Source organism: Sipha flava, unplaced genomic scaffold (assembly GCF_003268045.1).
Source record: "Sipha flava isolate LNK unplaced genomic scaffold, YSA_version1 89_pilon_pilon, whole genome shotgun sequence".
NCBI lineage: Eukaryota > Metazoa > Arthropoda > Insecta > Hemiptera > Aphididae > Sipha > Sipha flava.
This window is the reverse complement of record NW_020273631.1, coordinates 1,060,891-1,078,493: the sequence shown is the minus strand read 5'-3', so window position 1 is coordinate 1,078,493 and position 17,603 is coordinate 1,060,891. Positions and strand designations below refer to the sequence as shown.

The following is a 17,603-nucleotide window of genomic DNA, read 5'->3' as shown; positions in this document are numbered from 1 at the left end:
AGTATTAATATTATTTTGTTTTACTTATTCTTAAAATGGATTTTAATTTTCTCTGGTATTAGTTTTTTACTTTATTATACATCTTTATCTTATAAACAGTTAATTGTATAGCATGGATTAAGTTTAATAAATAAATGATTATTTTAAAAAAAAATCTGATGTTACTTATTATTAACTTGACTATTTATTTATTTTTTAAATTTTATTGATTTTATTAATTGGAAATACATATAGTAAATTAATAAGAAAGTCTTATCAAACATATTTTATAAAAATTTACTAAATTATGCAAGATAATATAATATGTAATCCATATAAATATATAATAGTTTACTACTTGTCAGATACCAATTAAAATATTACTATTGGTTTAAAAGTAATACAACTGTACCTCATAAATCATATGTTATGTTCTGTACAATTCTAACAGATGATATAAGTATGGTTGTATATTTAAATTATATTTGGTGTTACTTATATTCTGTTTTCATCAGACTTTGAAATGGTTTTTTATCAACTTTTATGTTGAGTTAGTGAAATAAATTTATCAATTTAATGACTAACATGTACGAGTATTTTTCTATTTGAAATGTCTAAAAGATTGTTGTATTACAAAAAAAATCTTATTGAAGCTAAAATTTCCTTTGGGAGTAGTTTAAATAAAGATAATATTTAATAGTAATTTTTTATGTCAAATTATCTATGATGTACTCGTATATACATTAGAGATTATATAGAATTTAAACCCATAAATTGATAGCAAAAAAAACAATTTAAATAAGTTATGAGTGTACAAAGTAATCGCCGTCCCGCGTATAACAAGCGTGATAGGTAATTACTTAATGTTTCATGGAAATGCAGGGTTTGCAGAAAATACACTCTTATTTTGCTTTATTATTTATATCTATTCCCAACCTTGGTCAGTCATTTCCTCCCATTATTTATAATAATAATATTGTAATGTAGGTTATTGATAATTTTAGAGCACATAACAAGTAGGTAGTTCTTATTAATGTTCCTATTCATATTTAATTACGTACGTCTTTCAATCAATACAAATAATTGAAACGTTTTAAACTACATAATAATATTCAATGTAATAAACAATTCATAGTTTTTGTCAACCGTTTAATCAGAGCCTTCCTAAGGATTCTTAGGGATCGGACAAATTGATTCGGAGGCCCCTCAATCATCACAATAATATACGAGTATGATCAAAAAAATACACCAAGTTTGTAAAGTATTGGTAAATATAATTTTTCAAACCTCAGCCAATCAAGGTCGTTTACACGTATCGATACGAAGAATTACATTTTTAATAACTTATCAAAAATGAATTAACAGTTAACTAAAATTTTGTTTACTCCTAGTCGATTTAAAAACAGTCATAGAAAAAAATAACTTGGATGTTGTAACGTCGATACTTGCGATAACGAATTTCTACGTAAATTTGGATAAAATTGTGTCATTCTTCACACACCGACAATAACCATAATAAATCACAGTTATAACTATTTAGATAATGACTGAAAATGTAGCTTGTACAATAACGCTTAAACATAAATGTTAGTTAATTTTAATTAAATTTATTAATATTTCATAAATAGTTTAGGAATAATATATTAATATCAATAATCTTGGATGGAGAACGCCGAATATTTCTAATCAATCTGGATTTTAAGTGGGTCCTCTTTAAATTATCCTCGACTGCATTAAAATGGTCCCGTTGCCCTTCTCCATGTATTCCTGCGATTAATAATAATAATGTAGCTAGTATATTTTCAGGTGTAATATAGTCAACCCGGGGCTTATTTAGACTTATTTCTAGGGGGAGGGACTCAAATTTTTTCTTTAATTCAGACTCAAAATGTACAAGTCAAATTTTGGTATTATTTAAATTGGGTGAATCCTTGATATTTGTGTTTTTTTTTTTTTTTTTTTTAATCTATTGTCGGGTCTACTTAAAATCGACTTTTATGTAGTTCTTTTTTAACACCTATCTGTATTTTGAAAGTTACCTGTCTTTTATTTGATTTATGTTCTTTTATGTTGTCTTTTATTTGATTTTTCACTAAGTATGGATCCGACAAAAGGCCCAATTCAGTATTCACAGCCACGCGTGAATTATTATATCAATTATATCAATTATAATTATATATCAATTATAAAATGATCCGCATTAAAAAAAATTTGTACTGTGTATTTCACATACTCGTATAATCGATTCCTTAAATACGGATTCAAAGGGAGGGGGTGGCCATTTGCCCCCCCCTAAAATACGCTCCTGTAGTTAACAAAATTATATGTATTAAAAAATAATTATTAATATATAATTAATTTTATTTATAATGTATCCCTGTTTTTGAATATTATGATAAGTTTCAATAATTATTTATCAACTTGTACAAATGTTATTGAATACGTTCAAAACCATTTAAAACGGATTGTTAAAAATATTCCATAAAATGATAAATAATTAAAAAGTACTTGTTTTTAATGTTCAATAATTATTTCAAATAATAATTTGAAAGATTTTGGAGTTCAAGAATATTGTTTATAGGAAAAAATATAATTTTGTTGTTAAAATAAAACGAAAATCGTTCAAAGTCAAGAACAGAAAATTTCATTGTAGCTATATATTATAAATAAGTTATAAATAAATTATGATATGCTTTAGATGTGGTCAGTTAAAAAAAAAAATAGAAATAGACTAAATCTATATATAATGATGAATTTTGAAAATTTTAATTTTAAAATCATGACCAACATTTTTTTTTAGGTTTTTACACTGGCCCACTTCACACGTTCATTTTTATTTTTTATTGATTAGATTTTATTAAAAAAAAAATCTACATTATATAAAAAACATTTAGTACAATAATCTGATTATTTAAATGAATATAAATATGCGTAATAAGAATAATAGAAGTTGGGAAGACACCAAGCAAATTTTAAATTGCCCTAGATATTATCAAAATTACGTATCGTATAAAATATTATACAGATTGTAATTATTCTTAATTTGAAATAAATGGAAAAACAAGGGTAAAAAGATTTAACTGTGTTTGTAAATTATTAATGTTATAATTGTATATTCCTATTGTCACGCAAACTATTTCAACGTTTAAATATACCTTTGAGTAAGAAAACACACGGAAATATAATGTGTGACTAATTAATCGGCATTATAATTATATTTTTACGTTGCCTGATTCTTAAACTATCTATATTTAAATACGTCGCGGTATAAGCTATAATTTTAATTTTCTTCGTTTGAAATATAATCAAAGTATAAAAATTACAATATTGTGCTTCTTGTGTTATCGTCGCTCCGTCAGGTTTGAACGCGGCACAGCAATAACAATATTATTAATAGTAACAAATAACTTTTTGCGAATAATAACAAAAAGTTGTTTAGTTTGAATTTCAAATGTTGAATTGAAATATTTATCGCATTGGTTAGTATCATTCTTATTAAACCTTAATCTCGCTGTTTAGGTCAGTGTTAAACCCATCGCTGCGTTCGCCCAAGTACAAAATTATTACATCGTTTTTGGTACAACTCAAAGAACAGTGATGATTTTTTCAGGTAAAAGTTTATTCGATAGTTTGATTTTCTATGTACCTATCATATATAAGTACGGACCTAAAAAAAATAAAAAACTGTTTAGAATGCAGTTCAACCAGACCGATAAGTAGATAGATTTGTTTCAGTTGTAATTTTATAAAGTATTTTATCATTTTTAATGCAGCAGAAAAAAGAATACCGATTGTTTATTATTTATTCGTAAATTCGTTATCGTATCATTATGTCTGCTTACGTTTTAGCAGTTTTTCTCAACGAGGTGGGAGGATTTCTCTCCAGGTAGGAATTTAGGTACTACGAAGATAGGGAGGGGGGGGAATATGACGAAGGAATTTTGAATATTAAATTTTTTATTAAAACATATAATGTACAAATTTACGATATTTAAAGCCAAAAACAATTTTAAAAAAGATATATCGATGAATTCTGTATTTCTGAATTCTTTTATTATTGTTTCTGATGATAGCCGTCAAAGAACAAGGTTATTAGCTTTGTGTAAATTGTTAGGAGTGGAGCGTCAAATAAAAAAAGATTGAGAACCACCGTATACGTTATTTCAAATGGATTTTGATATTTTGGAATCTGGCCTGGAAACCCTGAGCACAGATACAACCATTGAACTTCATTTATTTATCGAAATGTTAGCATTGATCTACGTACACTGCCACACAGATCATTCAACAATTTATAAGGGATCAAACTTATTTATGTAAATACATATACATATAACTTGTCCACGAGATAACTAACCGGTCGAGTGCGTGAAACAAGTTTCTGTACAACGCACGGGTGAAAAATAAACGAGCATATCGTTTTATTCTCAAACCGATTATTTGCACCGATCTATCGGTTTAAAGTTGTTCACGATTCAATATAGGCATAGACGTGCGGCAGATCTGTACTTCATGGGGTACCTACTACAGAGGTGGAACTAGGAATTTTTTACGGTCAGGTAAAATATTAAAATTATGCCCTATCTCAGACCAATAATTAAATACTCTTCTCGAGAATTGTTTTCTAATAATTAATATACATTTATACTTATTGAGCTTTAACCTACTAACAATATTTAACAAAGTTAAAAATATCAAACTAGTCTTTAATAACGACAAGAATTACACCCTCTAAAATTGTACGTCCTATCCTTTCACGCCCTACTTCCACCCCGGGCCTACTATACTCTTGGGTCCTGTCTTAAAAAAAAAACGTGTAGGTGTGTTTAATAAACTCAAACACATAAACAATTGAATAAACATAAGTTTGATTTTTTTATTCAGCATTGTGATGTATTAGTACGAGTGTTGATTTACGCGCGCCGTTGGATTTTTCCAGTGACGCCGCGTGCAAAACGACAACGACGACGACGACGACGACGGGACACGACATGCCGGGCGAGGAGAACAGGTTAGCGATCGACCTGACCGTGTTCAAACTGATCGGCATGTACCAGATGGTGGACCCGGACAGCCCGAAGGTGTGCGGCCGCAACGTGTACGCCTCGGTCAACGTGGCGCTGATCGTGTGCACGACGGCGATGACGGTGCTCAGCACGTGCGGGTTCTTCTCCGGCGTGCGCGACACGTTCCGCAACAACGATTTCGACGTGGTGCTGATACTGTTCTACTACGTGTGCATCGGCGTGGGCAACTACAAGACGACGGTGCTCGTGCTGAACGCGGCCGAGGTCTGGACCCTGTTCGGGGTGGCGCGCGTCTCGTTCCTGGGCAACCGGTACTGCACGGGCAACCGTCGCCGGATGGCCGACCGCGGCGCCTCGCTGTCCCGGTTCTTCGCGTGGTACCTGGCCCTGATCGTCGTCACGCTCACGTCGTACGCGATCATACCGTTGGTGACGAACCACCGGTACGCGGGCCCGACGTCGGCGCCCGGTGGCGGCGCGTACCGCAAGAGCAACGTCATCAACCTCCGGTACCCGTTCGCCGCGGACACGTACAACACGTACTACCCGGCGTTCTACGCGATGGAATGCGCGCTAGCCTTCTACACGGGGTACGGCACGTTCGCGTTCGACCTGTTCGCGTTGACCACCATGTACTTCGTGTCCGTCCAGTACGAGCTGCTCGCGTCCGCGTTCCGGGCGCTGGAACGCGGCGCCGACACCGGCACCGTCGACGGTACGATTGCACTTCGCGGTTCGAGTTGTGCGCGCCATCCACGCGTTTCATTTGCACGCCTATAATGCTTCCTCGATTTTTGTCGTCATAAATCACCGGTTCCGTCGGGTTCGACTGTGCCCGTCAGACGCAAGGCCGGCCCGACCGAAAATAGTGCACCAGGCGAAATCAAATTTTGTCGCTTCTAAAAAAAAAAAAAAAGTACTACTTGTGACCATGGTTTAAACGTTTACAAGGTTTAATTATTTCACCGGTGTGTACCGAATAATTTTTTAATGTTTTCGTTCGCTTATCGAGATGTCGAATCGACGACTTTCGTCGTAATGTAGACACGTCGAAATTGCACGCGTCAGAATGTCGTACATAATAAGTTCGTCCGTTCGACGGTCACGGGGTTGTATAATGGATACGATATGTAAATGTTTAAATTTTCATCTAGTTTTTGCCGTGAAACGTTGTTGCGAGGCGATTGAGATAGCCCCAGATGTTTGCACGGAAACTCGTTATGTTCACCTATCGTTTTGTAAATTGGAAAACCATCAAGGTTATAAAATTGATAATGTAACGTGTAATTGGAGTAAAACGAATGTTAAGGAGATGATTTAAAACTGGAATGCGTGAACGGAAGGAGGAGTCGTCTATTGGGAAGAAAAGATGGTCAGTTGAAGGTTATGTGTTCGAAGTAGTGAACTGTTGGTTCGTACCAGGTGTACAGGGGACGGGAACGAATCTAGGGAAACCTTGAAAGAACGGTATGGAAGCATTATAATACTGTATAATGAATTTCTGGAATAACTGTGGTAATGTGATTACACTTTTATCCAGCAAGGTTTCTCGGCCTTCAAATTACACTCAGTTTTATGTTTGTTTTGACTAGGATACAAAAAACGTAACTGGTCAATATTTTTATAAGTGCTAAAGGGCATGGTATGGAGTCGCACCATTTTGATTGCACATTATATAAATAGTTGGCCTAGATGTTAATCGATGATTTTGAGTTTGACCTTAGACTTAAAGCATAAATATTCAATTTTTTTTTCTTAAAAAAAATACTCCCGACTACATTATATTTCAACGATTTCCAAAGGTATTATTTATTTTTGAGTCAAAGAGAAATTCTAGAATATACTGTTCAAAAAATGTATGTATAAAGAGAAAATTGTTTAACAATTGGCCTGGTCAAGGGAGTGGTGAAAGACATTGGCCTCCAGTAGCGGCGCGTTGCGGATTTCATTGAATCAGTTGCTTCATGCCTGAAATTGACAATGTTGCACAACAGAAAAGTTTAATGATTCTATTTAATTTATGAAATATTTTCTATATTTTATTTTGACATTATTTTATAATTAATTGTTTGACGAACATTAAGGTTTTCAATTGTTCAAACCTTTCCATCGATGTATTTATTCTCAACATTTAAACATCAGAAAAACGTCGTAAGTCATCTTTAGGACTTATTTTCATATATTGGTATACAATATTACGAGGAAGTTAAATATAATTTTAATGGTTATTTCTAAAATTGTTCTTATAAAGCTGTTCTGCAAAACCAAACAATGGCAATATTACGTTTCAATAGTTCTACCTATGTTTAGTAAAAAAAAAAAAAAAATTGTGTAGAACTTTTGGGGTTTAAATTTACTCTCCGAAGAAAAGAAAACCCACTTATATCCAAGCATACAGCATTTCACACGGAATCTAAAAAAAAAAAAAAATCAAAAAAGAAAATTTAACATTCTTATTTCTTCATTTATCCCTCAAACACGTTACTATTAATACTATAGAACTAGATAATAAGTTAACATAATATAAACGTTATACTACTATTGTATAATTAAAAATATTGAACAAATTATGATTTTAGATTGTTCATTATTGAACGAGGAAGAGCTTCAAGAACATTTGTTATCACTTATTTCAGATTGCCAAACCATTTATAAGTGAATATACACATTGTAAACACATATTTTTATTTAAAATGCAATTCTTAATTGGCCTGTATTAATGTATTCGCATATAAAATATATCTATTAATGATCAACTGAATATTTTGCACTTTATCAAATTTATTTAGGTATTAGGTATTTGTTAGTTACACAATTAGTTAATTCAATCATACTAATTTTAATGCGAAAAGTAAGTAATAAACTTTTTAGAATTTAATCAAACATTTTATTTGAAACTGTTATGCTACAAGTAACTTGATATTTTTCAAATATTTATTATGTAGTTAAAGTTACTACTTCTTGATTATTTAATTAGTATTACGAATACAAATTTTAAATAAATGCGATTAATTCAATCAAGTATTTTTTAAATGTGAAAAACTCGTATTAGAAATTATCATATTTAATTTAATAATTCTTTTAAAATTATTTTATGTTTGTAAATGAAAATTTAAAGGCTAATATATATTATTAAATAAATCATAATTTTCAACATCATAATTATAATATCGATTATCTTAGAATAAAATAATATTCCATAGTATTTTCATATCTTTACAATAAAGATGAACGAAAAAAATTTAATGTGTATAATTTTCAGACATTTAAAAAAATTTTATGATATTTCACGTCCAATTGGTCTTATACAAGTATTAGGAGATGCATCGGGAATGATATGCATGCCTTATCTTATTGTATTGGTAAGTTTTGGTGGTCGAATGAGATCTCAAAAAAATTACAATTTTAAAGCCAAAAACAAATGTTGTGATTTTATTATTTACGTACTGACTATATATTATTTTACCAGTGCGTTCAAAAAAACGGATCAGTTTTTAATACGGAAACGATTAGATTCGTGTTCACTTTGGGAATCGCTGGACTACAGTCGTACATGTATTGCAATTTATTTCAACTTGTATCCGATAAAGTAATGTATTTCAGAAAAATATAATAATAATAACAATAATAATAATTATAATTTCTAAAGATCTTCCATCGTTTTCAGAAAGAAGCAATCAATTTTGCTATTTATAGTTGTGACTGGACAAGAATGAATATTCGTATAAAAAAGCTCATTTTATTGTTGATGCGCATGAACACCGCTTGCGATAACTTAAAACTGAAAGTTACACCGTCGAAAAATATCGATCTACCGATGCTTGCAAATGTAAGATTCATACAAAAATCTTGATACTATACGCCTAATATTGTACAATCATATATATTTATATATTTTATTTCAGGTAATCCGATCGTCCTATAGTATATTGTCGGTTATTATAAACAGGAAAAATTAAAAATGGATAATGTGTACCACAATACATTGCATAACAGTTTAGCGCCAGCCGTTTCAGCCATCATCACATATGATATTGCATTATGATATTGCACGCGTGTCTTGTGCTCTGTTATCGTTTGTGTTAAATATAATTTTAATAATAATAGTCACAAAAATGTATTCATTAATAGATTTCATAAAATTTTAAAATATATTGGTATGTTAAAGGTAATATCGAATATCATGTAATTACATAAATAAAACCTTATATTTGTACAAATTAAAAATATGTATGAAATTATTTAATAAAAATACTTGATAACAATAAAAACACTGAGAGAAAAACCATATTATAAATAAGAATGAAACTCTCCAGTAGTCTCCATGAAGGTCGTATTTAGACAGCATGTATATACATATATACATATATGTTTACGTGACTTAATATACGAGTTTACATTTTCAATTTTAAACAACCATTCTGTACTTTATTAGTTGAGTTTTTAATTTTAAAATATATTATGCTTAATTAATCATTTCAACTTATTGTCCATACATACTTTTATATTTTGTTTCAACTCTGTTATGTAGACTTACATAATATACTTATACAAAATATTCAAAAACCTCAAATCAAATAAAAGTTAAAAAAAAAAAAAAAACGAAATATGTAATATTCAGGAATTTTTGTATAATATTATTAGCTGAATTATTCAGACTTGCCAAGGAAATATTTTTTCTATTATTAAAAGAGATAACTTAAAAATGTAGATTGAAAAAAAAACATAATCGTCATATATTTAAATAATAGTTATTATTCATTTATACTATATTAATTTAAATTTAAATTATAATTAATTTTAAATAATTTTAATTTGCCAATGTTGCACTCTATATATATATAGATACCGAACCCTTATTAGACCCGTATTATGCTATAAAGCCGAAACTTAAATATTATTAAAAGCGCATTGCAACAAATTAAAAATATTTTAAAGAAAAGTGATAAGAAAATTATAGGGTGCGATGTTTAAAGAAGAGTGTTAGAGAATAAGAAGTAACAACAAAATACAAAAAATTTTAGAAAAGGAAAGTATGATAAGATTTATTAACACAGGAAGAATAAGATGGTTTGGTAACGTACAAAAAATGAACAAGGAAAGAATGACTAAACGAATAATGGATGCAAGAATGGAAGGAACAAGAAGACATCACCGACCAAGAAGTAAACGATTGGATGAAGTAAAGAAAGATCGACAGCTTATGGGTATACAGAAATAAAGAAATATTACTAAAGACCGAGACGAGTGGATTATCATTTTGGAAACGCTGTAGCGCTTTGGAGTAGTATAATGTTAATTTACATATGGTGGTCAGAATATTGGTACGGTCTATAGAATTTATTACAAAAGAAACCTTAGATAATTCGAAACTTTTGGTAATTCAATGTAATTTCTCGTTTCCTTAAAAATATGGCAGTAATTCAAATAAACACAATGCATTTAAGTAAATTCAGTAATTCAAAGTAAAATTTCAGAGAAAATTAGCCACCAACACGCGGAAATTAGAAATTTTGTCCACTCAATGCTCGAAAATTCAAAATGTATTCACCAAATTTATTATAATCTTATCGTTTATAATTTACTATATAATTGTGTGTACGTTTGGCTTGTTACTTCCAATAAATATCGATCTATTATTGTAAGTACAATTAGATACATAAAATAATAAAATGCAAGTATAAATACAATTAGATACATATACGTGCATTTTATTTCTTAGTCATATCTTATCGTATTTGAATTTGTCGAAAGCCCATTGCAGTTTTATTTTAGTTTCGTTTCGTCGGTTGCAAAGTAAAGTTCTTTGATGAGTGAGTTTAATTCTAATAAATGTAAGTCTTTAATATTTTCGCAGAAAAAACAATTAATTGAAGCTGTGCAAAGAGGTAACAAAAAATCTGATAAGTCTAAGACATTTAAAATTTTTTAAGTACGCTGTCTACAATTTTAAAGGATAAAAATAAAATTGTTGTAGGAAACGTAACAGTAAAGATAAGCACCTGAGACTAGAAGAATGCGTAGTACAATTGGTTAAGCAATGCAGAGGGCAAAATGTGTCGATGAGTGGTTTCTTACTAAAAGAAAAAGCAAAATCATTCATCAAAGAGTAAGGCATCTTATTTTTCTCAACTAGTGGTTAACAAATTTTAAGAAAAGAAACGACATTGTTTTCAAAAAAATACGTCAATGTGGATGAAGATGTTGCTATCTAACGCCGAGATTTTAATCCATACATTAAATATTGATAAAACGTTGAAGACGAAACAGAACTTCTACCTCTTGTAATTTTGCAAGTAGCGAATTCATCATTGAAAAAATTACCTAAATTTCGCTCCAGTCAGCAGTAGGTGTCGAGGTTTTCGAAGCTTTGTTTACTTTATAAAATAGTATTGAACAAATTAAACTAAGTTCAATGAAGCAGAAACCAATTACAGCATTTTTCGAAAAACAATAATGTTAATTATATATATTTAATTCAAAAAATTTTTCCACGCAGATGTACAAAACGATTGATTCGATTTAATATGATAATTTTTGGTCGCGAACGAGACGTGAAAAAATTAAATATTACAGCTGATAACAATAAATACATTTCAAAGACGAGTTATAAGTATTGCGATGATCCCGGTAATTTAAAAATTATATAATGGCGGTGAAATCTAATCAAATACAAATTAATCGATTTGAACATAAAACTGTTTAAAATTGTTCATAAATACAAAAGTGAACTCATAAAGAAGAATAACAGACTCCAAAAAGGTAGAATATGAATTTTTATTTACATAGACGTTTAGGATTTGCATACCTTGCGCCCCCCCTCGCTATGCCTATGCCCTTTCATATTGCACATCAAAAGTATTACATTAGGTTAAATAGGTTCAATTGAAAAATTACCTTGTCAAATTTTAAGTTCATACGTTTTTCATATTTTGAGATCTGTGTAAATAAGTGGAATTATATGTATAGATTAAGATTTTATATAATTATTATGAAACATGTACACATATAATCAAGTTTATATAATATATATTATATTATGGTACCATTAGGTTTTCTCCATAATATAACCAAGCAAAATGGTAGTTTCAAATATGATTAAATATTTAGTATTTATTATTATTTATATTTTATATACATTTTATGATTATTAAATGATTAATATTAAAACGGATTAGTAAGTAAATAAAACTATTAAATGTCAAAAACGACCCAAATACGGTTAGATAATTATGTTTATATAACCCAAAATTCAGAATATATTATTATGAAAAATATAAATGGTCAATGGAACCAAAATATTAATCTTGTCAATTGCTTATGTATGGTGACCGTTTTGCTTATAATATTATTATTGTTTTCAAACATCGATAGTCACGCTATAACGGTAAACATACAGCTCAAGGTATATCAACATTATTTATGTTTGGCATAGACTCTCGGGACGTAAATGTGTTCAGGCTTCACATGATGAAAATTGCACTCACGCATTCATTTATATGGTCTTGTATATGCCTTACAAGTTCTTAGTTGTGTCACGATTTTTCAAATTCATCAATAATGTCTTAAATTTGAAACTAAAACTGTAACTCAAAGACAATATTTCTTTTATTGTACGTTCAAGCATACAGATCTATGATAAACCGCGTAGCTGGTGGATTTAAAAGAAAATTACTTGATTACTTAATATAATATTGGAAGGTAATTATTATTTTTGTCAAAAATCATGGAAATGCGTGCAAGTATAACGGTTTTAATAAAATATTTTACTATATTTTTTGAATATATATTTGTAAAGTATAGTATTCAACTATATTACATTAATTAATCAAATTAAGGTATATGCAAGGTCTCCGTGGAATTATAGAGACTTTTCCGTCTGACATTTCCCGTCCTATTCATTTTTTATGATATGATGTTATGTATTATTTTTGGGTGTTATAGATTCATTAAAATAAGTTCTATTGGTATGACGTCTCGTTGGGTGGATGACTTAATGTATTTTCGTCTTAGTTAACTGCTATCCCACCCTATCAAATAGTAACTTATTGAGGCTAACTTAACTTATTGAATAGTTATTATTGTTATTATTAATATTATTAATAATCATTTACACCGGGCGGCAGTCAACTATAGTACAATGCATGGATACAAAGGGGCCTATTCTTAATTTACTTTTCGTAATTTTTTTTTATGCTTTTCGTATAACATTCGATGCGTTCATATTTTTACGGTCTTAATACTAACAAATGGGACTATTTTTAAGCTCATATAAACCGAGAGTCCGCGTACAAAAAATAAATTATTAGCAGTCGAACATAATACCTATATTATTATATTAAATATTAATGTAATATATTTTAATCTTGTTAGTGCATTGCGACAAGTATAATTTATTTTCACCACTACTTTCCAAAAGAAGGAAATATGGATTTCGTAAAATAGTTTTAAAACAGTCAGATGTTCGAACTGATTAAGGCGGCAAAATGCCCCCCCCCCAAAAAAAAAAAAAAAAAAATGGCACAGAACTCTTTATTTGTGTACGTAATTATATAAAAAATCGCGTATACTTTCTTATTACTCTATTGTTAGTAGGTACTCACGGTTAATTCTCATTTTTTTTTCTCATAATGTGCTCGAATTATGATCTAGTAATCATTGTACTTAATCAATATCATTCGTAAATTTACCCGCCCCTGGATGGTTTTTTTTTTGTTTAACGTGCGACGGGTGTGTTCCGTGTTCCAGCCACAACCGGTGCGGGTGACCGATGGACAAGACAGGCGGGGAGAGAAGATACGCGATCGACATGAAGCTGTTCAAGTTCACCGGTTTCTATCACATGGTGAACCCGAACGGTCGGAAACTGTTCAACCGGAACGTGTACAACGTGGTGCACGTGACGTTGGTGGTGGTGACTAGCGCCATCACCGCGCTGGGGACACCAGGCGTGCTGTTCAGGACCGACCGGTCGATCGAGAACAGTTTCAAAGACATGCCGTCGCTGTTCTTCGTCGCGTGCATCACCGTCGGCAACCTGAAAATAATCGCGATCGTCCGTCACGCCGACGAGCTATGGTCGCTGTTCGACGTGGCCGACGTGTCGTTCCTGTCAAGCTCGCAGTGCCGGGCGCAGGACCGCAAGCTGGTGGACTGCGGCAGCCGGTACCGGAAGATATTCCCGTGGTACTCCTTCTTGTTCCTGATGACCGGCTTCTCGTGGATAACCATGCCCATTATCGTGAACCGTCACTACGCCGCCGCCGAACACGTTCCCAAGTTCAACGTGGTGAACCTGCGGTACCCCGTGTCCGCGGAAACGTACAACGCGTTCTACGGCGCGTTGTACGTGATGGAAAGCGTGATGTGCGGCTACGGCGCTATCGGGCTGGTGGTGTTCGACCTGTTCTTGATCGCTATACTCCAAGTGGTATCCATCCAGTATGAGATCATATCGTCGGCATTCGAGAAATTGCGGTTCGGAGCCGACGACGGGACGAACGGTGAGCCTATGCCGTTTCGGACCGAAACGATCGCGTCGCTAAGGCCCGCAACTTCGGGGTAGAGATGTCTACGGTGGTTCCCGGAAGGTCGCGAAAACGATTGCACAGGTCGACGTGTTATGTATTTTACATTTGGTTCGTTCAATTTCCGTTTACGATGGTGAACATCGCGGTGCTGTACGACCGCGCAGTTGGACGGTTTACGTGTGATCCTCTGCGGGCCGTGGATGGCAATGTTTTCCGACGTCACGCGGCGAAATAATAAAATAATCGTTTTTCTCTTCTTCTTGCGTTAAGATCAAGTTTTAATGTACACATTTACGATATTTATCTGTTTAAATGTGTTTAACGAATTGACATTTAGTAAAAAAAAAAAAAAAAAACAATGATCAGTTCAAGAAAATAATATGTTTACGAATTCGCACGATTTTCGTGTTAGTACACTTTATGCTTGTTCGTTTACCCGGATTAGAATTTGTGAATTTTAATAAACTACATGTGATACTGCAACTGCGATTGACCGTCGATCGGTTGAGATTCGACAAGAGCGATTTTCTTGAATAAATTGGTGAAAAAATGTACAAAATAGCAAATTACACTAATTTTTAAGTGTTACGTTTTGAGGCTTTATTGTTTATTGTTAAAAATTAAGTGTAATTCAATACATATTTACATTTTTCGCGTGCCTCTTCGGACCCGTGCCATGGATTTCCATTACTTTCATAGAATGGCTAACTAAAAGTTTTACAGTAATTTGATTTCATACTAAAGTTTTCTAAATATAATTTTACAAATAAAACAGATTTACAAATCTTCTAATTCTAATTTGAACTGTAAAAATTCAATATCGAAAAACAATTTATGGATACATTTTAATATTTAATAGCAAACACATTCTCAACTGTTCAATTACTGGTTTGTTATCACACTCGTGTTATTTGAATTGTTGCTAATTCTTATTTTGTAATATGGAAAATATTTTATGTTTTCTAGAATTAATTTGATAAATTTTGAAGGAAAACGGTGAAATTGCAAAAAAAGAAAATTAAAAAAAAAAATATTTAATGTTTAATAAACTAGAAAAAATTATTCAATAATTTTCAGGCGATAAACTTGAAGATCTCGGCAACGACACTGAAGATGATTTTCGATCAATTATATTAGATAGCCAAAAATTGTACAAGTAATATTATTATTAAGTTAATAATTATATAATATTTTATGCGACAGTATCCATATTAAATTTAATCAAACATCGAGGAAAATAAATTATAAGCTGATCGAATTTTGATTGACAAATTGTATTAAAAAAACCAGTGAATAAAATAATTTTTTAAATAATGCATAACACTATTTTTATCCTAATTTATTGCTTGTAAGCTTTAATTAATACGTGTGACTATAATATGATAGCAAAAAATTTTCAGTATTTGTGTGTGCATATAACTGTAATCACTTATGAGCAGAGCTGGGATTCTTTAACATTTTCTGATTATTATAGAATACAGATTATTAAAGTAGCTAAGTAAACTTTATATTTATTTGATGTTACAAAGATTTTAAATCTAAAGTTTTTTTGCTACATATTGTTACACATCATAGAATTTAAGTTTTCTAGTGTTAATTTTTCTGGATGATATTTGTTTGTAATTTAATTTATAATACATCAACGTCTGAGATCAAATGTTATAATGCCATCAAATCCTAACCCTAGTTTTGGCTCGTACTATTTTATGAGTCTTGCATTTATAGTCATTGTACATATGTTGAATATTGACCCAAAGGTTATGTTTTAGAAAATTGGAGATAATCTATCGAATCTCGCGGCCAATCACGTTGATTTATATGGTTGGAGATGCAGTAGGAATGATTACCATGCCTTATTCAATCGTTTTGGTAAGATGATTAATATTATTTACACAAGAAAAAAATGTATGACTTAGCGTCCACGATTATTATTACCGTCAATGCATAGACTTATTAACCTATTATTATTTAGTTAATAGTTATATGCTCCTTTAAAATAATTATTTGATGCACGTAACGATAACAATATTATATGTTAACGGGTTTAGTGTTATTTCAAACACGGATCGTCTATTTTTAACACCGATGTTTTGACTTTTGTATGGACCTTGAGCGTTGCCTATATTCAATCGTACATATACTGTAGTTTATTTCAAGGCATAACCGAAAAAGTAAGACTTGCAGTAATTAGCAGTATTATACTCGTAAGTACTGTTTTTGATTTTTAATACTAACATATACAATAATGTTATTAGAAAGAAGCTGTGAGTTTTGGATTGTACTGCTGCGACTGGACACGGTTAAACGTCCGGACCAAAAAACTCGTACTGTTAGCGATGCAGGTGAACAGTTCGAATAACTTGAAAATGAAAGCCACGCCAGCGAAATTTGTTGACCTACCGATGCTTTCAGTTGTATGCATTGAAATTAAATCATAATCGTACAACGATTTGCTTTAAAACCGATATTGTCACGTTATTATTTTTTCCAGATAGCGCGAACTTCGTACAACATAACGTCTGTATTGATCAATAAAAATATAGACAAAATAAGGCAATCTCAATGGTGATGAAATGTTTCGTATAATAATGAATAATGAATGTATTAAGATTCAATTTAACAAATCCTGTCAAGATAAATAGTTTTATGATTAGTTAATATCTACAACCGTGTTTATATTGTTACATTGTTTGTTTTAAATTTGAAAATATAAAATTTTATGCCTTTATAAAAGTAAAAACGGTCACACTAAAAAAACAATATTTATATATGTATACAATAGTTGCTCGATAATTCGTAAAATTTCATAAATCGAACTAAATGCTTAGTCCCCTGAGAAAACCTTTAAAATTAAAAAAAAATACATGTATTCCAGTCCCCTCTATAATTCGAAATGTCTGTTGGTGGGACTCATTCTACTATTCGAATTTTTTTTTCCAGAACCTCTATAATTCGAATTTGCTTTAACGTAATTATATGTATGTTCATATATATAAAGTATATTCATATGTACATCTATTTGACGTACTCGCAATGAAATTAATAACGACGGCAATTAAATATTATC

At 31.1% G+C, this 17,603-nt stretch overlaps 2 protein-coding genes across 3 annotated transcripts; both read left to right on the top strand.

Moving 5' to 3' along the window:
* The first annotated feature begins 1,035 nt into the window (after positions 1-1,035).
* Positions 1,036-9,104, top strand: LOC112693647. Of its 2 annotated transcripts, none has more exons than XM_025568815.1 (8): positions 1,036-1,208; positions 3,499-3,585; positions 4,916-5,721; positions 7,586-7,661; positions 8,269-8,368; positions 8,476-8,595; positions 8,674-8,835; positions 8,912-9,104. In XM_025568815.1, exons 3-8 carry the CDS (start codon positions 4,971-4,973, stop codon positions 8,963-8,965), a joined length of 1,263 nt encoding a protein of 420 aa, XP_025424600.1. In that variant the 5' UTR covers positions 1,036-1,208; positions 3,499-3,585; positions 4,916-4,970; the 3' UTR covers positions 8,966-9,104. The 2 variants fall into 2 exon arrangements, with proteins under 2 accessions (XP_025424600.1, XP_025424599.1); XM_025568814.1 differs by having other exon boundaries at positions 1,036-1,246.
* Positions 9,105-12,466: 3,362 nt separating this feature from the next.
* On the top strand, positions 12,467-17,154 carry LOC112693646. The gene is made up of 7 exons (XM_025568813.1): positions 12,467-12,707; positions 13,755-14,509; positions 15,614-15,692; positions 16,306-16,405; positions 16,585-16,707; positions 16,792-16,950; positions 17,028-17,154. Exons 2-7 carry the CDS (start codon positions 13,777-13,779, stop codon positions 17,103-17,105), a joined length of 1,272 nt encoding a protein of 423 aa, XP_025424598.1. The 5' UTR covers positions 12,467-12,707; positions 13,755-13,776; the 3' UTR covers positions 17,106-17,154.
* Positions 17,155-17,603: the final 449 nt, after the last annotated feature.

Bases quoted from the DNA above. Each gene is read 5' to 3' on its own strand.
- LOC112693646 (XM_025568813.1), top strand. From the start codon at position 13,777: ATGGACAAGACAGGCGGGGAGAGAAGATACGCGATCGACATGAAGCTG. The intron at 14,510-15,613 runs GTGAGCCTATGC...AATAATTTTCAG, and splicing joins AGCCGACGACGGGACGAACG to GCGATAAACTTGAAGATCTC. The intron at 16,708-16,791 runs GTAAGACTTGCA...TAATGTTATTAG, and splicing joins TTCAAGGCATAACCGAAAAA to AAAGAAGCTGTGAGTTTTGG.
- LOC112693647 (XM_025568815.1), top strand. From the start codon at position 4,971: ATGCCGGGCGAGGAGAACAGGTTAGCGATCGACCTGACCGTGTTCAAA. The intron at 5,722-7,585 runs GTACGATTGCAC...TTATGATTTTAG, and splicing joins CGACACCGGCACCGTCGACG to ATTGTTCATTATTGAACGAG. The intron at 8,836-8,911 runs GTAAGATTCATA...ATTTTATTTCAG, and splicing joins ATCTACCGATGCTTGCAAAT to GTAATCCGATCGTCCTATAG.